Source organism: Hyperolius riggenbachi, chromosome 5, assembly GCF_040937935.1.
Source record: "Hyperolius riggenbachi isolate aHypRig1 chromosome 5, aHypRig1.pri, whole genome shotgun sequence".
Classification (NCBI taxonomy): domain Eukaryota; kingdom Metazoa; phylum Chordata; class Amphibia; order Anura; family Hyperoliidae; genus Hyperolius; species Hyperolius riggenbachi.
Genome location: NC_090650.1, coordinates 369,958,605 through 369,982,642, shown reverse-complemented (window position 1 = coordinate 369,982,642; position 24,038 = coordinate 369,958,605). Strand labels below are relative to the sequence as shown.

The following is a 24,038-nucleotide window of genomic DNA, read 5'->3' as shown; positions in this document are numbered from 1 at the left end:
TCTGTGAAATTTGATAGGTCCATTTTAAAAGTTGCATATGTCTTCATACACAATTTGCATAATCCTGCATCACTTTGGGATGATTTGCACCCCGTTGACCATTCCTAATCATAATTTTAACCCTCTGTCCTCCATGCAGACTAGTATTGGGTGAAAAGCTGAGCCAGCATGGGGCTCCAGCATCTGAATAACACTTTCTCACATATTTCATAAAATCAGGGGGCACTCTGCTAAGCTGTGCCAGTAAATACACCCTTGTCCAAGGTTAAGGACAACAAACCAATCAATACCTCTGGCTTATGGAGGTAGGGGTAGGCGCCAGGTTGACTTAGGGTTGAATCTGGAAACCGACTTTGACAACAAGTGTAGCCTCAGACCCCCCCCCCCCCCCCCCCCACCTTCCCAATAAAAAAAAACCTTGGCAACTTTGATTGAAGAACCCCTTGATAACGGTAGATCTGTATTTGGGCAAAAGCAGCTTCATATTTGGGCAAAGACACTATAAAGATGACCACCAAGGTTTTGTAGGACTCCAGTGGCCAAATAAGAGTTACCGGCGGCCAATCAGGATTTTTTTGTATGAACAAGGCCACTGTCTTGATGGTGTCATGACCCGAATATGGAGCTATTATTGCCAATAAACTCCCCACATTGGCCCATATGCAATTCACTTTTTCTCCTAGGTGATAATTTTTAATCTTCTCTTTAAAATGATTTTTCAGCACTCTGCAATTGGAAAAGCACCAAAAAGTAGGCAAAAAAGTACTGTAGAAATTATTTTGAGTATTTTTTTGCTTGCTGATGGTTTAAAAGGTGTTTAATTGACAACCTGTAAAAATATCACCTTGGAGAACAGTCAGGAGAAAAAATTAATTGCATATGACCCAATGTGCAGTGGGTGAGCTGCGAGTGCGGCCTCCGTATACCTCTTGCTTCACGTTCCCTTTTAAATTGGCCACAGGAAAAACACTCCAGCATAGTGTGAACCCAGAGATTCTCCACAATAAAGACACAAATTATTTAAAAACCCTCCATACGGTAATTATTATAGCTAAATAATGTTGATTGAAGTTTCTGTGGATCCCATTGTAAATCCCTGTCAGAGTGGGAAATAAATAATCTCTTATCCAGAAGGAGTCCAGTACTACCAGTGAGGTGTGGAGACATTTTATTTGTTAGCACCACCGAGGGACAGATAGCGAATTGTTTATTTTGCAAAGGGCTGAAGAAAAATTGTCAGTGCTCTAAAAATGTGTACCATAAACAATAAAATAACATCGATCTCGCAATTTATTTGTTTAGGTAGCGACCACATATCAGGTTTGGCTATTGAAAAGCTAACTAGCTGCTCTTTACTGAAGAAGTGTTTCTGGGCTGTGGAGCGTGTTGCCGGCTCTGCCTGCAGATGGCAGTGTTCATTGTGAATTTTATCACAGCATTGATGCTTTCCAGGAACAAAGCTAATAAGGTTGTAGGAGTTGTAAAAAAAAAAAAAAAAATGATACTGTTTTGCATCATCCAAGTGTACATTTCTATTCTCATTTATGACAGCCCACAAGACTTGTGTGCGCAACTACCGTATATACTGTGTGCTGCAGTGACAGTAGACCTAATATGACCACGAAAGCCTGCAGTGAGCGTGTATAAAGAAAGGGCATGAGAAAATGTGGCCGCTAAATATTAGTCAATAGAATCTTGGTAAAATGTACAGATATAGGTTTTAAAAGTGTAAATTACCATAGTAAAATATTGGTAAATAATACTGATTTTACTATAACTTAACCTAACACTATTCTCACACAGAACCATCCCTTACTGATAACAATAACAATAATATTTATATAGCGCTTTTCTCCCTGGGGACTCAAATCGCTGTGACCCTGCATTATGCAGTCTCAAAGGCTCGGGAAAAGAGGTGAGTTTTTAGCCTTTTTTTTGAAGCTGTCCAGAGAAGGAGCCTCTCGTCCTGATTGTGGAAGTGAGTTCCATAGAGTAGGGGCTGCGTAGGAAAAGGCCCGAGCACCAAATGTTAAGTGTATCCTGGGAATAACCAGCTTCATCTTGTTGGCAGAGCGGAGGGTGCGTGGAGGGGCATAAAGTTCCAATAGATCCGCTATGTATTTGGGTCCCATGTGGTTTAGAGCCTTGAATGTCAGCAGACAGATCTTAAAATTGATTCTCCATTTTACTGGCAACCAGTGAAGAGTTTGCAGTACTGGGGTGATGTGTGAGCTGCGGGGGGCATTGGCTAGGAGTCTGGCTGCAGCATTCTGTACTAGCTGTAAGGGGCGCAGAACCTTATCTGTAGATCCGATGAACAGGGCGTTGCAGTAGTCTAGGCGGGAGGATACAAATGGATGAACCAGGGCAGGTAGGTCTTCAGCTGGGATAAGGTGTTTGATTTTCACTATATTTCTTAGATGGAAGAAGGAAGACTTGACGACAGCTGATACCTGCTGTCTGATGCCTAACTGTAACTGCCACCACCACACCTAAAAATTGCCCCCCCCCCTAGCGTACTCTTAAGAATAACCCCTCCCACCTCACCCCCACACCTGACCATAACCACCCCCACACCTAATCCTTAAAAAACAACCCCCTTGCCTAACCATAACCCCCCCCCCCCCAATTACGATAATGTTAGGGTTCTGCCATACGCACCAATATAAATTGCAGCTATATATCGGGTGGTGCAGGTTCCCAAATTTCACAGTATAGTTACAATTTATAATGGCAGCACCCACGCTTCCTGCTTTGTGCAGTGCCTGGAACATTTCAGCTCTACATACTCTCCTCTATCAAACCAGATAAAGAGGTCTACTATATAGCACTGTATGTTATTTTACATTATCATTTTGAATATTGCGTTCATTGTTTGCATGCACCTTAAACCTTAATTATTGCGCATATTTTGTGGCAGTCACATTGAGAATTGTGTTGCTTCTGTTTCATTGTAAAGAAATGAACAGCGCTACTTAAAAACAGATGAGTGCTTACCTGCAAAAAAGTGCACACCCCACTCATGGGATTCAAATACACAATGAGCACACACATGACCTGTCTACCACTTGGAGGATGTTAGTTTCACTAACAATTTGCAATTGTTAGGTACTTGTCCCTCCCACTGTCGTAGAAGTCTTTCCTCCATGGGAGGGGGACCTAACACTAACTAAACCTACCTGTGCATATGATGCGCTGATCCCACTTTTTCTGTTTCATTGTGGGTATACACCATACAATTTTCACTTTAGATCCGATTCAAGAGAATGATTATGTCGATATTCAGATCTGACAACGATCGGGTATAAAAGAAAGCTGGTTTGATTGTAAGCCCACAAGGGCAGGGCTCTCCCACCCTTTTGTGTCTTGGAATTTGTTACACATTTTATCCATCATGTAACTTTTGTCACAGTCATTACCAATTCTGTATTGTATACCTACTCAGTATGTTGTATATTGGTGTATACCATTGTCTGTATTATTATGTACCCCATGTTTGTTTCTTACTTTGTACAGCGCCACAGAATATGTTGGCGCTTTATAAATGAATAATGATAATGCACGCATATGCGATTTTTCTCCAAGTCCAAAAACTTTTCTGAAGGATGTTGATCGTAAAATGAATTGAAAGGACATACACACCGAACAATAGCCAGTATTTTGATTGATATTTTCCAGCATGTCCACCTGCCTCTGAAAGAGATAAATTTTGAGCTGGGATTGGTCGCTGGCAGTCAGTGGGCTATATATGGTTTTGTCCATTCCAGTCATTTTCTTGATCGGAAATCTAAAGTGAAAATTGCATGGTGTGTACCCAGCCTACTGTACCATAAAGATTGGTTCACAGGGAGGGTTTTATGAGGTAGAGCCTGCAGCTTTTAGTGTATGACTGTCTAAAAACATCTGATAAACTGTCAAGCCCTCTCATTTAACAGAAATGAATGACAGTGGTTGGAGAGGCATTTGTAATTGGTGGGTTTTAAGCTGTTTGTGAAGAGAAATGGTTGAGCCATCGTTCCAGGTTGCTTCATGTAATATTTTGTTGTTGTTTTCCGGTCAGCCACTTGAATTGGAAAGCTTACGAAATGCTTCTCAAATACATTGCTAAGCCCTCTGAGGGCATTTTGTAGAACAGGAAATGAAGTATTTCTATGCCCATCCTCTTCCTGTGCAAGCCAACCATATTTAAAAATGGCTAACAAACACACCTATAATTTTAACACATACTCATGAAAGCTCTTTAAATGCATGTCAACAACCATGTATTGCTATTAGTGTTTGGTTTCAGGCATTTAGAAAGCTGTATCCACACCGCTCCTCAGCCATTCGTGTGAACCAGTCTTTAAACCCAGCCAATAAGCTGGCCATTAACATAAGTCTTTAGTCAGCAGATGGCAGACATCTGCAACCAGCTTAATCAACCCACATACAGGATTCCATGGAGACAGCTACCCAGGTAACTTGTACCAGGGACTATGCAGGTGCCAAGCCTCGGTCAGATTGCTCACACAACCTCGGTGAATACCAATTGAAAGAAAAAGGTGGCACACCACTGGCTGCAAAGAGGCTTTGTATTACGAAACAGATACGCTACATGTTATGGACCACCTTGTGCACCTGCTGGAAGGACCAAGTTAGTCTGTAACATGTAGTTTACCTGTTTCGCAATACAAAGCATATTTGCAGCCAGTGGTTTGCCACCTCTTTCTTTCAATTGGTATACAACCAGCCCAATATCTGCAGATCTGGCCATACACATTGCAGCGTCTGCCTAAATAGGGTCTACTAGTACTTTTTCGACCGCTTTTGGGTTTGAATTGCTGTTTTGTGCCCCCATCTGTAAAATCATCTCTCTCTTCCTGTCCAGACATGAGACATCTAGTTGAAACCTTTCTCAAAGTTCTCAACAACAACAAAAAAATACTAGGTAAAATTTCAAAAAAACTGTTTGAAATAGGAAAAAATACTAGGTGAGAAAAGTGATTTTGTTGTTTGGAAAGTGTTGAAAGTTTAAAAGTAAATAAGTAGAGATAATTCATGAGCTTAGCTTTGTGAATCAAAGCCATAAACACTGGTTCGCACGACAGCCGGGGGCCCCAGCCTCTCTCACTTGCTGGGGCCCCCAAACCACCATGCGATACCCAGAGGGAAATGTGGGCGAGCCCTGGCTCTCTCACCTCCAGGGACTTCACCCCCATCACCTCTAAACTGAATGCAAACTGCAACACACACAATTGCTCACTACCAGTTCAGGCAATTTCCTACCTCTATCTGGCCAGCAGGCGCCAGTCAGCCAATCAGGTGTACGGTCATACACCCTTTGCCTGCCATACCGATCTAGCAGGATCTGCATAAATTAGCATTCAGGTGGGAGGCTTGGTTGGACGTAATCGTTGATTACATCTTTTACAGGGACAGCCAAATGTAGGCATCTCCCACACAGTCCCCTCCCTAACCACTCACCTGTCAACCGCATCCTGGAAGCTGCAAAACAAAAATTTAAAATCACAAACACTGGTTCACACGACAGCCGGGGCTCCAGCCTCTCTCACTTACTGGGGCCCCCAAACCACCATGCGATACCCAGAGGGAAATGTGGGCGAGCCCTGGCTCTCTCACCTCCAGGGACTTCACCCATGTGAATCAAAGCCATGGTGACATGACGGAGTGATAACTTATGCATCCTGACAATTAAAAATATGAGATTGACATGACCCTCACACCACTTGTTCATTCCCTTCCTGGCCTATTGGAAAGGAAATGGCTACTACAGCCACTGCCTCGCTCACAGTGCTTCGATCGGCAGGAGGCTTGTCTTCACCACTTCATGCAATGGAGGCCCAGTTATGACGGATCAGTGCAGGAATTTCTGTAAAGCGATACAAGGGAGGGGCAGAGTTGGGGCAACACATTAGACCCAAAGTGGTTCTAAAGACTGTGGCTGTCCACTCAGATAGTGGGTTCATGATGGTTCAATAAAAGGGAGATGTGTGCCGCTGATTTGCTTGAACATGTAAATGTTCTTCCACAGGTAACTCGGGGAAAGCAGGACTGGGAAGCGAAGGAGCAGTCTGCGAACGCTAGAAGAGTTAGTCGCACTGCCACAGTCCCTCAGATCACTGACCAGTCTGCAGAACTGAAGGACGCTTCATACACCATACTGAAGAATTCTAGCAGAAGATGGGAGTCTGACCAGGAAGTGAGTCACGATTGTGCGAGATCAGTCTGTCTGCTGGAACACAAGCGCAAGGTGGTCTCATGCAATATAGATGTTCCTCAAGCAAGGTAATTAAACATTTCTCAAATGGACATTCAGCCACATAATGCTCACCCAAAAGTGCTATAACAAGCAGAACTGAATGTTATAAACATGATAAGAAACTTCTAATTTAACACATAATTATCATCTCTTATGAAGGCAGAAGCCCCCTTTAACATGGGCAGTAGAAGGAAGCTTTTACTGATCATTTGATGCTGCTATCAGGTACAAGCTATGGATCTTTTTCATTAAACGTCTCTCTTTCACAGAGACTGGAAGTATTCAGCCATGTAATACCTCCGCTAGTGTCTTTAGAAACTGAGATTAACAGCTTTGCTAAATTAGGCCACACAATGTGACTATGAAAGGAAAAACTCAGAGCGATTTTGTCACAAGTGTCATTTAAATGCTAATTTTCTTTAATTATGAACTATATATGTGATTTAGTGATACGCGGGCGCTCTCCTCAGAGGGGAATTATCTGAGGGGTGCCATAAAAGCCATTTCCACATTTCAACCTTTAAAACATATAATCTTCTAGCCGGGCGTTTATTGAATTGGTGATACATGGTGAGAATTAAAGGCTGAGTTGGGTGTGAAATGCATCTCGGATACTTCCATAGATTTTAGTATTTTATTCATGCTTCTGAAACTTGAATCTGAACTATGTTTTTTATGGGAAAAGTAAATGAATCTCTGCTGAAATTTCTTGGAATAGGTAACTGTTGTTATCATTTTATCTCTTTTATTTTCTGTATACGGTAAATGTGATCATTGATCTCTGCTGGGTTATGGATTAATGGGAAGTGCTGCAGTACCTATTCTCTCATTTTTAAATCCCAGTTCCAGGAATCCTATTGGATGCAAAAGTTCCACCTTTGCAAGTAATAAGGCACACCTTGTGGTCAGGTACACGCCCACTGTCACAGGGCATCATGGGAAGGTTTGGTGTGCTTGAGTTGCTCTGCTCACACTGTGGGGAGGAAGAGGCGTGTTTATCAAGACATTTTTTTAACAGATTAGTCTATCTGTCCTAACACTAGCCTTAATGCTTGTGGCATTAGATGATGTATTTGCCAACAGTGATTTTAAAACTAAACATTTGATATTTTACTTTCAAAACTATTTTATTTAGTTGCCAATAAAAATACATGTATTGGTGCACAAATAAGGGCCAGTCACCCTTATAAAGCAAGGGCTAGACAGTTATAGACAGTTGGAATAGAGTGTAAATTTATATATAACTTCAGACTAGTTGTCATTGGCATGATGGGAACTTTGAAACAAACACATAACACTTTTAATGGTCATAGGGACAAAACGTTATCATACAGCCTAAATTCCACATGAGTTCATAAAGTAACAGGTAAGGAAGTTATGGCTATAATTTTGATAAGGCACACCTGATACCCATAGAGGAAACGTTCTGAGTCCAGGGCAGCCACACCTTTTGGTGGTTATACCTGTCAGCCAAATTTGCCTTAATTTTTTCATTTATCATGGACTCGACCAAAGACCACAGTGTATGATAATGACTTCTGATACCACTGAGAAGCTTTATACAGTACGTCTTGGTAGCGTTTGCAATAAATTGTTTTAATTTGTGCTTTGGGTGGGGCACTTTGGTTATTAATTTGGTTATTTCGTGCCATAATTTGGCCACTACAGGACAAGTAGCATTTTATATTTTAAAGGACACCCGAGGTGAAAATAAACTAATGAAATAGACAATTGTATCTATCTTCCTCCTAAAATGACTTTTTAAGATATTTCACAGTTTTATTTGAAATATGCTTATTAAGTTATTATTGTTTCATTGTTTCTGCTCAGTGACACGTTCATTGAAGTACAGTATGTCAGAGCTCAAATCTATGAATTGTTGATCCTTTTATCACTTTCCTGCTCTCAGAAGCCATTTTCTGCTAGGAAAGTGTTTTATAGTTGGAATTTCTTATCAGTGAGGGTCACCCTGTAGTCACTTCCTGTCTGAGTCAGCCACTTACATACCTGATATTTAACTCTTTCAGGCAGAGAAAGAAAAAAAGAAACACAGCATAGTTATTTTGTGCTATGCACTGTACATACACATGTTTAGCTCATCATGTAACATGTCACCTCGGGTATCATTTAAAGGGAACCTAAAGTGAGAGGAATATGGAGGCTGCCATCTTCATTCCCTTATAAACAATGTCACTTGCCTGTTTTTAACTTGCTGTTGTTAACTAACTGTCTCAGTCCAACACCAGACAGGGTATTTAGGGCTTTTTTTACATACTGGTACACTATGGTTGCCAGTCTACTGAAATGGGGAGAAAGACATGGGCTCATATGCAATTCAATTTTTCACCTGAGTTTTCTCCTACAAGAAAAATGTTCATCTTCGATTTAAAATAAAATTTTAGCACTTTGCAATGGAAAAAGTATCAAAAACTAGGTAAAAAGTACTATCAAAATTATTTTGAGTATTTTCTTGCTTTCTGGTGGCTTAAAAGGCATTTTATTGACAGGTTTCAAATATCACCTAGGAGAAAACTCAAGTGAAAAATGGAATTGCATATGGGCCTTGGGCCCATATGCAATTCATCTTTTCTCCTGAGTTTTCTCCTGGGTGATATTTTTAAACTTGCCAATAAAATGCCTTTTAAGCCACCAGAAAGCAAGAAAATACTCAAAATAATTTTGACAGTACTTTTTTTTCACCTACTTTTGGGTACTTTTTTAGTTGAAAAGATGAAAAACTATCTCCTAGGAGTAAACTATCTGGCATAACAGAGGCAGCTAAGTGTCACTTTGGAGGTGCTGCCTCATTTGTCAGTGTTCTCCCCAGAATTTTTTTCCAGCCAGGTGGCATGAAAAAGTAGCCGGGTGCAGTAAGATGAAAGAATACAGGGTCGTCGCTTTTCTGCACAACTCTGCTTACAGCTGAGGAGGAAGTGAGCCGATGACAGCCGGGTGCTGACCAAAACTAGCCGGGTGGAGCACCTGGCTAAAAGAGCCTGGGGAGAACACTGCTTGTGTTTTCTGCAGCATAGATGTTGGCAAGGTCACACTTGCCAATACTGAGAATGCATCTTTTTTTTTTTTGCTTGCTGTATGTATTCTCATGTGCCCATGGTAATGCTTTTCTGGGAAAACACAAAAAGCATTTTGGCCCTTATTCAATTACATTTTTTGTGTGTTTTCTCCCAGGCGATATTTTTTCATCTTCATTTTTCTTTCATTTTTCTTTTAATATAACTTTTTGGATTTTTGCAATTGAAAAAGTACTATAAAGGAGGGTGAAAAAAATGTTTTGCGTATTTTGCTTGCTGGTGTCTTGAAAGGCATTTTCTTAAAGTGTGAAAAAATAACCTAAGACAAAACTATGGATAAAATGGTAATTGTATATGGGCCTTAATGAGACACTGAAGCGGAACAAAATTATGATATAATGAATTGGTTGTGTAGTACGGATAATTATTAGAACATACAAAGCAAAAAAATATTCTCATATTTTTATTTTCAGTTATATAGTGTTTTTTTATAACATTGCATCATTCTCTAATATTTGCAGTTTACACACTACTCTAAATGATTTTATTCTAAATGATTTTACAGAGCAGGCCAGTGAACAGTGACTGACACTTGAGATAACAAGCTCAGGGGACAGAGCTCTCTGTGACTTTAACCTTCCTGGCGGTAAGCCCGAGCTGAGCTCGGGCTATGCCGCGCAGGAAGATATCTCAGCCCCTGGTGGGGCGATTTACTCACTTTAAAATGCTGTACGCGCAGCTAGCACTTTGCTAGCCACGCGTACAGCTCGATCGCCGCTGCGCTGAGGCGATCGCCCGCACGCAGCGGCGCAAGAGGCCCCCCCCGCCAGAGCCCTGCGCTGCCCGGACCAATGAGTTCCGGGCAGCTCTATGGGCTAGATCGGAGGCATCTGACGTCAGGACGTCGGCTGACGTCCCTGACGTCATTCCGATCGTCGCCATGGCGACAGGAGAAGCCAAACAGGGGAGCGCATTATATACGCGTTCCCCTGTTTGCTTTTGATGCCGGCGACGATCGCACTAGAGGGACACATGCGCCCTCTAGTGGTGTTTCATGTAGCTACCACTCTGCTAGCTTTACATGAAACAAAAAAAAAAATTAAAAAAAAAAAGGATTTCTGCCTAAGTGGCAAAAAAAATTAACCGCCAGGGAGGTTAAAAGCCGTGGAGCTTAATGGCTCTTTTGCATAGATAACAATTGGAGTTTCTTAACTCTTCCTGTACAATATTAGACTTATGTCTCTGCTCCTAATATTTTATTTCTTAGCCGTACTACACATACAAATCATTATATCATCATTTTTTTTTTCACTTCAGTGTCTCTTTAAGGTGATCGTGATATAATAAAATGAAAGATTTTCTTTACTCTACCTTTTTTTTTTTTTTTTTAATATAAGCTCATTGCAAGTGCTGGATTTTTGTTTACCAGTTTTTGATGAAAATTGAATGATGTAGGGTAGGTTGTCAATTTCTTAATAAATACACCCAAGCAATTTTGTCAGTGTTTTTAATCATTTTTTTTCATAATTGGGAAAAAACACGTGTGTGGTACATTGGTCAGGTTTTTTCAAATCTCACAATCAGCGAGAAAAATTGATTGTAATTCTTGAATTGAAAAGAAATTTACAAAAATTGTATGGTGTGTGGCCACCTTTAGTGTAAAATGTAGTTTATGTAGTCGTAGTCCCCTCCCCCCACAGATACTACTACTTTAGCTCACCTGACCACATTTTAAAACAGAACTTTAAGCTCTTGAAGCATTATTTGGTTCAGTAAAAGTAACATTTAGTATCCATACTATTCTATCAAATGGTATGTTTAACCCTCCTGGCGGTTTATCAAAATCCGCCAGGGGGCAGCAAAGCCGTTTTTAAAAAAAATGTTTTTTTTTCATGTAGCGAGACAAGGTCTCGCTACATGATAGCCGCTACTCAGCGGCATCCCCCCAGGAAAGAAAGTACGGGATCTCCTGGAGGGCTTCCCCCATCGACATTGCGACGGGCGGGATGACGTCACCGACGTCATGACGTCAAAGGGGACTCCGATCCACCCCACAGCGCTGCCTGGCACTGATTGGCCAGGCAGCGCACGGGGTCTGGGGGGGGGGGGGGGACGGCTGCGACGCGGCGGATCGGCGGGTAGCGGCGGCGATCGGATTGCACACGCAGCTAGCAAAATTATGCAAATCAGCCCAGCGGGGCCTGAGTGGTGCCTTCCGGCGGCATAGCCCGAGCTCAGCTCGGGCTTACCGCCAGGAAGGTTAAAACAGAGTCCATCGGTATGCTAGAAACCTTTAACCTTTTGGGGACCACGGATGTTGAATCAACGTCCAGCAGGTGGTGCTACCGTTCTGACTGGATGTTGATTCAACATCCGCGCTAAACAACCATCCCGACGCAATCGTGCGCACCCGAGAGGGGAGATTAAGCTGTCATATGACAGCTGACATCTCCCCTCAGTGATCAGCAGCCATCGCGTATGGCTGCTGATCACGTGATCACTATGATCGCCGTCGGATCGTAGTGATCACTTTGACAGCGGCGGCAGGGGGGAAAAGAAGAGGATCCACTCTCCTCCCTACTGTTCCAGCGACGATCGGCACCCCCCTCTGCTCTGGCCGGCATCTCTGCTCCGTCTGAGGTCTTCGCCGGGTCCCGGCTTTATGACGTCATCAAGCCGCGACCCGACCTGAGCGTCATTTGGAGCGGAAATGCCGGCTGGAGAAGAAGGGGGCTACTGCGGCTCATCGCTGGAGCCTGGAAGGTGAGTGATTGCTGCTGGCGTAAGGGGGGACACTTGCCACCATGGGGGGGACACTGCCCAGCCAGCCACAGACAGGAACTGGCCGCCCGACCCCCCCAAACACGCGCACCCCCCTCCACCGCAAAATGCCTGGTCCTTAAGGGGGGTTAGGCGGTCAGTCCCGAAGTGGTTAAAGCATTGCATCAGTCTCTATTATTTGCAGTTTAAAAAACTACACTCTGTATTTTAAACTATGAAGCAGAGCAGAGCGAATGACCCTTTGAACTTTCCTTCGGTAAAACCTTACAGTAGAAACAGTGAGAGACACGTTGAGATAAGTGCTTCAGAAAACAGCACTATAGCCAACCAAGCTTGGTCAGAGAGTTGAGAGAAGCTCTTTTGCATAGATAACAACTAAAGACTCATATCTGTGCTACTAATGTTCCATTTTTAGCTGTACTACACATACAAATCATTATCTCATTTTTTACTTCAGATTCCCTTTATAAAAGTAGTCTTGCCCTTTTAAACTGAGTAAAATCAAGTATGACCTTTACTGTATACTTGTGCCATCCATTCTAACATTTGACCTTCCACAGTTTGCTGTTCAGCACATTTGCACATACGAGCAAAATATTTGTATTAATTTCCTTCAGCAGCTCACTGCAAGCCGCAGAGCAGAGAATGAGCCAGCAGAACATTAGTGTTCCACAAATCTAATAAACTTTCATTAGAAAACAGATTCCCTCACTGGCAGGACCCGCTCTCAGCACAGAGATGGCTTGCAGCCAGCATCGCCTAATATGTTTTTGTTGTTTATTTGTAAGAGGACTGAGACAGACAATTTGCAATGCAGATTGTGGCCACATTTTATTTTCTCATTTGTTTCTTACAGTAACTTGCCGTGATGTATTGTTGTATGATCAAACCTGAAGATTAGTGTTTGCTGAGCTGTTGTAAATTTGTTATGACAACTGTTGTCTTGAAGTTTACCCAAGCCGCGTATTGTTTCCATAAAGCACACTTGCAGTGAGAGGGATCTGGAGGCTGCCATATTTATTTCCTTTTAGGCCGGTTGCACACCTAAAGGGTGCGGTGATCATGCGGCAGGTAAGCTTGCCTCTGCATCACCGCACTGTATAAATCTAGCTTTATATGACCCTGCGCCTCAGTGCTGCGACAAGGTCATATGCGTATGCTGGGTCATTTGCTGGGCAGGAAGTACGTCACTGGGATTACTGTCTGTCCGTACATCGCCACGCCGCACTGCGATCTTATTGTTTTTATCACACTCACTGCGTCGCCCATTGTCTTGCATTACAGCACGATCTGTGCTGTAGGCAAGGTTCATGCGGTAACATGCTGCAGATTGTGTAACAGCATTGTGGCAATTTGTATACTTCTGCCACGTCGCATCGCGTTTCCTATGCAAGTTTCCATAGACTTGCATCTCCCTTGCGACAAGCCGAGGCGGGGGAGAGTACCGAAAGAGAGTGCCTAAAACAATTTCAGTCGCCTGGTGTCCTACTCATCTGTTTGGCTCCAATGGTGTCTGAATCACTCACCTGAAACAAGCCTGCGTCTAATCCAGTCAGACTTCAGTCAGAGCAGCTGATCAGCATGCTTGTTCTGGGTCTATGGCTTAAAGTATTAAAGGCAGAGTATCAGCAGGACTGCCAGGCAATGTGCATTGTTTAAAGGATACCCGAAGTGACGTGATGAGATAGACATGTGTATGTACAGTGCCAAGCACACAAATAACTATGCTGTGTTCCTTTTTTTCTTTCTCTGCCTGAAAGAGTTAAATATCAGGTATGTAGGTGGCTGACTCAGTCCTTACTCAGACAGGAAATGACTACAGTGTGACCCTCACTGATTTCCCCTTTTTATCTCTTTCTTGCTCTCAGAAACCATTTTCTGCTAGGAAAGTGTTTTATAGTTGGAATTTCTTATCAGTGAGGGTCACATTGTAGTCACTTCCTGTCTAAGTCAGGGCTGAGTCAGCCACTTACATACCTGATATTTAACTCTTTCAGGCAGAGAAAGAAAAAAAGGAACACGGCCTAGTTATTTGTGTGCTAGGCACTGTACATACACTATCTCATCATGTCACTCGTCACTTCGGGTATCCTTTAAAGGGAAATACATTTAAAGGAAGCCTGGCAGCCGATTTTACTTTCCAGAAAAAAGCTTGCTGACCCAAGGAGCTCTGAGGAGATTCACATGATCAACTGATCAACTGCAAAGGACAACAGGACTCTTTCACACTGAACTCAGCGCATAGTTTTGCCTCCAGTTTTCTGGCAACTCAGTGCCTTCCGGTTGCATTTTAAGGCAAACACAAAGCTCAGCTCGGGGTAACCTGCGTAGGAGGATTTCTCAGGCCCCGCTAGGCCGATTTTCAAATTTTTTTTTTACTGCACGCAGCTAGCACTTTGCTAGCTGCGTGCAGTTTCCGCTCGCCGCCGATTCGCTGCTACCCGCCGCGCCGCCCCCCCCCCCCCCCCTTTAGATCCCTTGCGCAGCCTGGCTAATCAGTGCCAAGCAGCGCTGAGGGGTGGATCGGGATTCCCTCTGACGTCCCGACGTCTATGACATTGGTGACGTCATCCCGCCCGGTCGCCATGCCGACCAGGGAGGCCCAGCAGGAAATCCCGTTCTGAACGGGATTTCCTGCTTACTCTGATCGCCGAAGGCAATCGGAGTGGATAGGGGGATGCCGCTTGTCAGTGGCTATCATGTAGCGAGCTCTGGGCTCGCTACATGATTTAAAAAAAATAAAAAAAATTTAAAAAGTGCTGCGCTGCCCCCTTGCCGCCAGAATTGGAACGGCAAGGGGGTTAAGTAACACATATGTCAGTATTTGACACACGGTGCAGTGATGTGAAGAGCTTACTCATGTCTGAGAGCTGCTGCTCTCATATGTGCCTCCATGAGACAGACACTTCCCAACTGCTTGTAAGGTGCGCTTCCCAGTATCCAGGAGGTGCATCTGAGCTGCTGACATTAGGTGAATTCACTCCCTAAGCTGCCCGTGTGAAACAGGCCTGGTTATTGTTGATGATGGAAATTACTAGATAGTGCACATAGTGATGTGCACCCGCCGTGAACGTAGCACTCAAACCATGCAACCCAAGTGGGTGCAGGCAAGGTGGGAAACGACCAATCCTTCTTTAAGTGGCAAAAATATTTTACCTTTACCTGCTCACCCTCCCACCACATAAGTTGTCTTGTGAGAGTTACTTAAACATTAGGGAAATAGTGGTCATTCAACTGCAGCCATGTGCAGCACTGGTATTTCACAGTGTCTGCGATACATCTAGGCCAGGCATGTCCAAAGTCCGTCTCGGGGGCCAAATGTGGCCTGCCAAGCCTTTCCTGGGGGTCCCAAAGCTTTCTACAGTTGTTGATTCAATGTGGGCCACAGGCTGTGGCGGTGGTGCAGCATGCAAGTGAACAGAAGGCGAGGCAGAGCGGTGACACAAGGTGGCCTGCCTCTGCCTCGCCCTCTGTTCACTTGTAGGGTATCAGTCACCACTATGCCAGCAGCAGTAACAACCACTGATTAGCAGCTGCCACAGTGCTAACTGCACACAGTATAAGGTCTGTTATCCATGGAAATGTTTTATTTGACAAAATGTTACAGACATAGTGTACCTAACAACAATTAGGGATTAAACTGTGTTTATCTGAAGCTGCCTCTCACTGTTTCTTTGATGTATAAGTGCTTCAGGAAATAAGACTGTCTCTGACCCAAGTTGGGTAGGAGAGCTCAGAGAAGCTGTTTTGCATAGCTAACAAGTGACATTTCTTTTTTCTTTCTGTACTGGAAACAATATGAGACTCTTTTCTTTGCTACTAATGCTCTATTTCTTAGCTGTACTACACATACAATTCATTATCTCATAAATTTATTTTCACTTCAGATTCCCTTCAAGTAAATCAGGGCTCTGAACAGGAATCTGAGATTCTGATTTTCTTCTAGCTAAGACTTCTCTCTAATTATATGAGGAAATGCTCACGGCAGGAAATATAAATGTTATTAATGTTAAGATACAAAATGTAATAAAATTAGAGTTACGCCTTAACACTCTTAAAAGTATTTCCTGAGTACAGGAAGTGAAGCTGCCCTATCTATCATTAACACACACACACACGTCAATCCTCATTCTATTTAGCTGTTCTAACCTTTCCTTGTGAACGCTGAGCTTCTCATGAATTATTCATGCTTCAGATTGAGTCCTCCGGAGGTGACACCAACATATTTCACAGCACATGAGAACTCCTGGTTGTTAATTTTGGAGTTTTATGAAAACAGGGTAATCTTTAATATTTATTGGAAGGACAATAAACCAGCTATGTTATTTCCAGATATTAAAAGCAAGAACTTCTCTGTATCCAAAGCGTTGGCACCAAATCCTCACCCCTCTCGTAAATAATCAAATTCAGTAAAAATATTAAAGCTGAACTCCGGGATTACACATTAAAAGTGATGCAACATCTCAACCCCCGTTTAGACACAATCTGAATTTGAAATGCAAAGAAAAGTGGCTGTCTGTTAAGTTGTAGAAGGGCTGAATTCATGACATCATCACATTCTGTATAGTTCACAAGGATTGCTATGGGTGTGTCTGAGACTAGGTTGAAGAACTTATCAGCCCAGCAAAAAGAATTGGTCTAACAGGGATGCTCCTGATCACTAGTTACATTCTTTCCTCTCTTTTTTTCAATTCTCTGATTGGAGACTGCATGTGATGTCAGCAGGACAGAAATCTCTGTCTCCAAAGGTTTTTAGTTGAACTCTGGGGGTGGTCAAGTTTTTGGATCCTTTTGATCTGAGGTAGTGGGTGGTGTGACACAGCTGCAACAAATACTTCAGCTACCCAGGGCCTAGGTTGTGGAGCGATTTGAATGTTAGTATACCAATTTTGAAAAGGATTCTCTATTTTATGGGTAGCCAGTGTAGTGAGAAATGGATTGGTGTTATGTGGCAATGGCTCCACACTCTATACCCACACAGTATCAGAACTATGATGGAAAACACACATAGTCCTCCATCCACCCCCATTACACACTTTGCCCCAAAAAATAAATTGGTTAGCACAAGGTCTGATGATTCAGATAAAGTCTGGGGACACAGTGCTTAATTCAACTTTTACAAAGTACATAGTTACATAGTTATTTTGGTTGAAAAAAGACATACGTCCATCGAGTTCAACCAGAGAACAAAATACAACACCAGCCTGCTCCCTCACATATCCCTGTTGATCCAGAGGAAGGTGAAAAACCCCTTACAAGGCAAGACACGTGAATTAGTGCAGAACTGCATGTGACACATATCCATGCATACTATTATGTCTGTGGAGCAGTTCACACTGAAAATAACTTAAACCCAAACAACATAATTGTGCATCATGTCCTCCCAAAACAACACAATGGTCCAGTGTGTGCCCCCAAAAACAAAATTAGGCAACATACAACACATACAACATAATTAGGTTGCATGGATGTACTTTTTAAGACCTTCTGGTTACTATTGATCTTTTTATCAAATCTAATGTCAATTGAATTACAAAAACACCATGGTGCACGGTCGGTTTTCTCCGCTCACATTTTATGTCTCCTAACGTATCAATCCATACATGCAGCCTGATCATCCCGGTAAAGTAGCTACTGTAAAGAGCCATATGTCATCACATTGTAATTCTTCCATCACACCTTTCACTCTGGGACACAGGGGGCACCCAGGTTTAGGTGGCTTTTTTCCAGAAGCTTTGGATTTGTCATATCTAGTAAGTGTAGTGCACCCCAAAGGAGTAACTGTAGTAAATAGCTCCTGCTTTCCTCAGACTCTGGTGATACCCACAACCATCAGAGGTATACATAAACCAGCTGGATAATGTTGAGCAACTTTATTGGATTTATGTGGGTAATTCCCGAACACTATGGAGTATGGTCAGCAGTTGGAGCTCTGACATTGAGATGCACACGCTAGGGGACTGTGAAAATTACACCACACGCTATACGGCTGTACAAGCTGGGTGAAACACTATAGAGCAGGGTTCTCCAACCCTGCACTCAAGTACCACCAACAGTGCATGTTTTGTAGAAATTCACAAAGGGAGATAAGCTCTGCTGAGACACTAATTATCACACCTGTGAATGATTGTAGTTTCCTACAAAACATGTACTGTTGGTGGGCCTTGAGGACAGGGTTGGGGAACTTAGGGCTCTTTCACATCAAACAACGCGAGCAGGAGCCGTTCTCCTGCACGCGTTGTCTGCCTGCGGCGTGTCGTCGGGTATCTGCGGTGCGACGCAATCAGCGGCGGTAGCTGGTAATTAAACCCGACGGAAAACGCCGGCTCGCGGGTGCGTTGGAGGAAAAACTACGCCCGGGTGCGTCGGAACCGCAACGCATCAAAACGCAGCGTCGAGTGTGAAAGGTAAAATGAAAGTCTATGGACTTTCATCTTACCTTGGTTAACGCAAACGGCTGCCGTTTGCGTTAACGCACAAAGTTTGCCCTAATGTGAAAGAGCCCTAAATAAATGACATACACTACAGGGGGCACTGTAAAGTTGGCTACACAGTACAGGAGATCTTTAAGGATGTCTGTAAAATTTGCACACAGTATAAAGGGCACTGGGCAGCAGGGAGAAACTTGTAACGGGGCACTAGATAGTGGGGACACACTACTAGGGCCACTAAGAAGCTGGGCCAACTGAATAGCACAATTAGAAGCTGGGACACAGTAGACAGGGCACTAGGAAGCAGGGGGACTTGGTAGCTGGAACACACTAGAAGGGGCACTGGCAAGCTGGGACTAACTTTATAGGACATTAGGAAGCTGCTACACACTTTATTAGTCAATGGGAAGCTAGGATACATTAGTATAGGCACAGGGAAGGAGGAACACACAAGTATGGGTATGGGGAAGTGGGAACACACAAGTAGAGGTTCTGTTGAAGGTGGAACACTTTTCATAAGACATTGGTAAGAAGGGGCACAACAGTAGGGGTACGGGAAAGCTGGGCTATACTATATGAGATATTGGAAAGCTGGGACAGACTTTATAGAATATCGTGAAGCTGCTACACATTTCATAGGACATTGTGAAGCTGAAACAGAAGTAGGGCCACTGCAAAGCTGGAACATCCTTTACTTAGGGCCGGTTCATACGGACTTCTGAGGATGTCTTGTTTAGCCATGCTAAACACTTTTCTTCAAATTTACAGAAAAGCATTTGGCATTGATTCGGCCGTTCCATTGTTGAGTTTTGAGCCCCCTGGGGTGGCAGGTAGGCACTAAATGTAGCCGATTCCGGCAGGGCTGTGGAGTCGGAGTCGTGGAGTCGGAGTCAGGCAATTTTGGGTGCCTGGAGTCGGAGTCGGGAAAAAATGCACCGACTCCTAATGAATTTAAACTGTAATTAAAATAGAAAATATGATAAAATGTTCTATTTCTCAGATAATAGTCATCATCATAAATAATTTATACATACAGTAATAGCTGTGCTTAGTCCTCAAAAATGAAATAAACCAATCAAAATTAGTTACTTGTGCTGCTTCAATAAAGCAGTCTCCATATTTTTAAAGTCAGATATACATATCTGATTGAGGACTGTATATATGATGTGTACACAGGAATCTCTTATATATGTTACGGCCAGAACCCGAAGTTTGGCCACTTCGTGTTCTGGCCGGCCAATGTGCGAAGTGGCCGCTGCGCGGCGGCCAATGTTAGGAATGACATTTATTCCTGAAAGATGAATGTCTTTACATGCGGGCGAATGTAACAAAACTTAGTGAATTGAATGTAATTAAGCCGGCAGCAATGTAACAGATCAAGTCGTCGGCTTCAGCTCGCTCTCCTCCCCCCTTGCCTCTCTCCTATACTGGGCAGCCGGCGGGGACATGTGTGTCCCCCAGCTCTGCTTTTCCTGCAGCCACGAACGACTCTTGGGGACACGCGCACGTAGGAGAGAGGGAGGCAGGGGGGGAGGAGAGGAGGCAGAGCAGAGGCCGGCGGCTTGATCTGTTACATTGCCACCGGCTTAATTCCATTCAATTCACTAAGTTTTGTTACATTCGCCCGCATGTAAACACATTAATCTTTCAGGAATAAATGTCATTCCTAACATTGGCCACCGCGCAGAGGCCACTTCGCACATTGGCCGGCCAGAACCCGAAGTGGCCAGCCAGATCGTGAAGTGGCCAGACTTCGGGTTCTGGCCATAACATATATACTAAATAACATCTCGGCTGTAAGAATAAAGCCTGATGTGTAGCTGTGTTACTAATAGAGATGGTCAATGAGATGGAAATAATTCTGCATTGATGCTGATTTATGCAAATTTATGCACTCTCTTTGCTCATGAAATCAAATAATTTGTTATGTTGTTAAAATTTGGTTTGGTGACTACGAATTAAAGGGTACCTGAGAAGGATGAAAAGAAAAGTTTTATACATACCTGGGGCTTCTTTCAGCCCCCTTCAGGCCAATCAGTCCCTCACTGTCCTCCTCCACCACCTGTATCTTCTGCTATGAGTCCCGGTAAATCAGCCAGTCAGCGCAGTCTGGCCGCATGTCGCTTCCACAGTCAGGAGCGTTCTGCACCTGCACAATAGTGCTGTGCAGGTGTAGTACACTCCCAGCGACGGGAGTGTGTGCATGCGCACTACGCCAGCCTGGCTCAAGTGCCTGGAACCATAGCAGAAGATACAGGTGGCGGAGGAGGACAGCGAGAGAATGAGTAGCCTGAAGGGGGCTGGAGGAAGCCCCAGGTATGTATAAAACTTTAATTTCATCTGTCTCAGGTTTACTTTGTTACACAGTAGTACTATACTCTACATATGCACTCCCCACAGAGCTGCAGGGAATCCACTGAGAATGCTGTGCACATTGAACACAGAGGTGTTGTCTGTCACCCATAAACCTGGTTCAGATTGTGCATGAAGAATGTGTAATAGAGGAAGAATCTCCTTATTCCCCTGCAGAGCACCTGCACATCACTCTTACATGTACCCACAGTCACATTGCCTATGGCCTGATAGATGTTCTTTGTTCCGGTCTGTACCTTGTACAAGTACTCTTACCAAGGACTATTTTTAGTCTATGACTAAAGGGAATAAATATGGCATTCTCCATATCCTTCTCACTTCAGTTGTCTTTTAAAATTCCTAAGCGTTGGCAGTTAAGAGACGAATTTCATGTTACATACTTTCAATCAACAAGATTGTAATATGCAAATTAGAGGAGTCTGAGTCGGTGAAATCCTAAACTGAGGAGTCGGAGTCGGTGGATTTTTGTACCGACTCCACAGCCCTGGATTCCGGACACTATGGCCTCAATTCACTAAGCAGTTTAGACTGATGGTTTTTAGTCTAGTGATGGTTGTGGTGTAAATCAGGTGCATCAAGAGGGAATCCATTAATAATTAGTTTTAGACCTTTTTTTTAGACGTGATCTAAAACATTCAGTAATTAGGTCGGTAAAGCAGGGGAAATGATCAAAAGATGCAATTCATAAACTAGTAGCTTTAACAGACATCCTTCTCCTTTGATGAGCTCTCCTCTGAAAACAATTAAACTCCTGCATAATTAATTCAAAAGCTTCCATCCTCATGTCTAAAATACCTCACAGAATTACTTTACCTACAGAAATCACCTGGTCTAATCTCTGTCGGAAAAAGTGGGCATGGTTACTTCTTGTTTGCCTTTGTGAATTGCATCTTTTGATCATTTCCCCTGCTTTACCGACCTAATTACCGAATGTTTTAGACCAGGTCTAAAAACAGGTCTAAAACATTACACTAAACACCAGCAGTAGACTAGTCTAAACTGCTTAGTGAATTTAGGCCTATGTAGCGTAGAGAACAAGACGAGATAACGGGGTTTACATGAACAACACAAAAAGCTGTAACTGTCATTTGAAAATAGCTTCCATTTATTTGAATGGATGGTGCTTTGTTCGATGAATGTCGCAATCACCCCATTTAACCACCTAAGCCTAACTGATCGAATATATTTGTAGAATACATTTTCGTGTGTCTTGAAGCGCACATCACATAAAAAATGGGTAGGAACAAACTTAATCCAACATAAACATTTTTCAAAACTATGTTCAAACTTGGGAAAGTCTAAGCAAAATTGCAAGAGAAATTGCATGGTAACATTTTAACCCTGATAAGTTGTAGAATGGAGTTTAGAGAGTTTTAGGATTGAGGCCCATGTCTTGTGTATTCTTTTTAGTCACAAACTAAATCAAAAGCAATTACATTTTTGCATATTCTGTACCAAAATAAAAGACTTGTAAAATAAAAACAAAGTGACATGCACCAATTACAGATGGAGAGATTAGTGATGCAATTAAACAACTAAAAAATAGGAAATCTCCTGGCCCTGACGGGTTTACTCCCGAATTTTTTAAGCTTCTACGCCAAGAATTGATTCCATATTTAAAGGCTCTGTTTGATAGGATCCTGAAAGAAGGAAAATACCCAACTTCCGCGAACGTGGCCTATATCAAGCTTCTACTTAAGCCCGGCAAAGACCCCACATTACCGGGATCATACCGGCCAATTTCACTAATTAATCAGGACTTAAAATTACTCTCCAAAATTATGGCAGATCGATTAGCAGAAATTTTACCCAAATTGATAAACCCAAACCAGGTCGGATTTGTACGAAATCGGTCGGCAGTAGCAAACATACGCAAGTTACTCCTAGTTCAGGATCATGTAAAGGCCTACCCCAAGACATGCAGAAATTATGCAATTCTTTTAATAGATGCCGAAAAGGCTTTTGATAATGTGAGTTGGGGGTGGCTAACGCTGGTTCTTGACAAAATGGGCTTTAGTGGCCCGATATACCGATTAATTACAGCAATGCATACAAACCCGGGAGCGCGAATATATACCTCTGGCTTTTTATCTGAAAATATAATCTTGGAAAAAGGGACTCGCCAGGGATGCCCGTTGTCTCCACTACTGTTCAACCTAACACTAGAACCACTGGCAAGGATACTAGAAATGGAAAATAAGGGGGTGGATGTTGGTGGTGGCTGGGTATCACAGGCCATGTTCGCGGATGATGTCTTATTGTTTATGAGTGACCCCAAGACCCAACTCCCCCAAGTGTTGAGTATAATTAATGAGGTGGGGAGCTGTAGTGGCTTCAGAATCAACATCTCAAAATGTCAATTAATGTTCCTATCCTCAATGGCTCCAGCAATAGGTAGAGGCCAACTTCCGGTAGAAGTTTGTAATCAGGTTACTTATTTAGGCATAAAATTCCACAGAGACATCGGCCAACTTTATGCTCTAAATTACCAACCCCTCATCTCGGACATAAAGAGACAGTTACAAAGCTGGGAATCCCTACCAATTAATCTAATGGGGAGGGCGGCTCTTATAAAATCAGTAAGTTTTGGAAGACTACTCTACCCACTACAAACACTACCCTTACTACTAAAGCACTCGGATATAAAACAATTAAACAGAGCTTTTTCGGATTTTCTCTGGAGACAAGGCAAGGTCAGGATAGCATTATCAAAGCTTCATCTCCCAAAAGACTGGGGAGGCTTAGCGATACCAAATATACGTTGGTATAACTTAGCATGCCTCACGCGTAATATAAGGGACTGGATAAATGGTACTAGCTACTATTCTAACTTTGCTTTAGAATCTGCTTTCGTAGAACCCTGGGAATTGTCTGGATTACTCCATACTTCATTAAAAGACTTCCCTGCTAAAACAAAATCGAGTAGAATAATTAAAGACACAGTGGTGGCATGGAAGGAACTATGTAAGTTATTTTCCGTTCCCAACCGCGTGTCCAAATATATGCCTCTATGGGGTTTACCGGGGTTCCAGGCTAGCATTGCCCACGGGGGTTTCCTTGAGTGGCAGAAAAAAGGAATAAAAAGACTCGGAGATCTCATTGATTTGAGAGAAGGCAAACTTATGTCATTTTTAGGAGTTCGAACAAAATATGATATTCCTA

General features: G+C 42.9%; 1 protein-coding gene across 1 annotated transcript in view; it reads left to right on the top strand.

Annotated features, from left to right (window-relative positions):
• ZNF704 (zinc finger protein 704) overlaps positions 1 to 24,038 on the top strand; it is a 122,000-nt gene that overhangs the window by 55,711 nt on the left and 42,251 nt on the right. Inside the window, exon 2 of the mRNA XM_068237559.1 lies at positions 6,032 to 6,285. Within this exon, the coding sequence (XP_068093660.1) occupies positions 6,032 to 6,285 (254 nt within the window). The remainder of the gene's footprint in view (positions 1 to 6,031; positions 6,286 to 24,038) is intronic.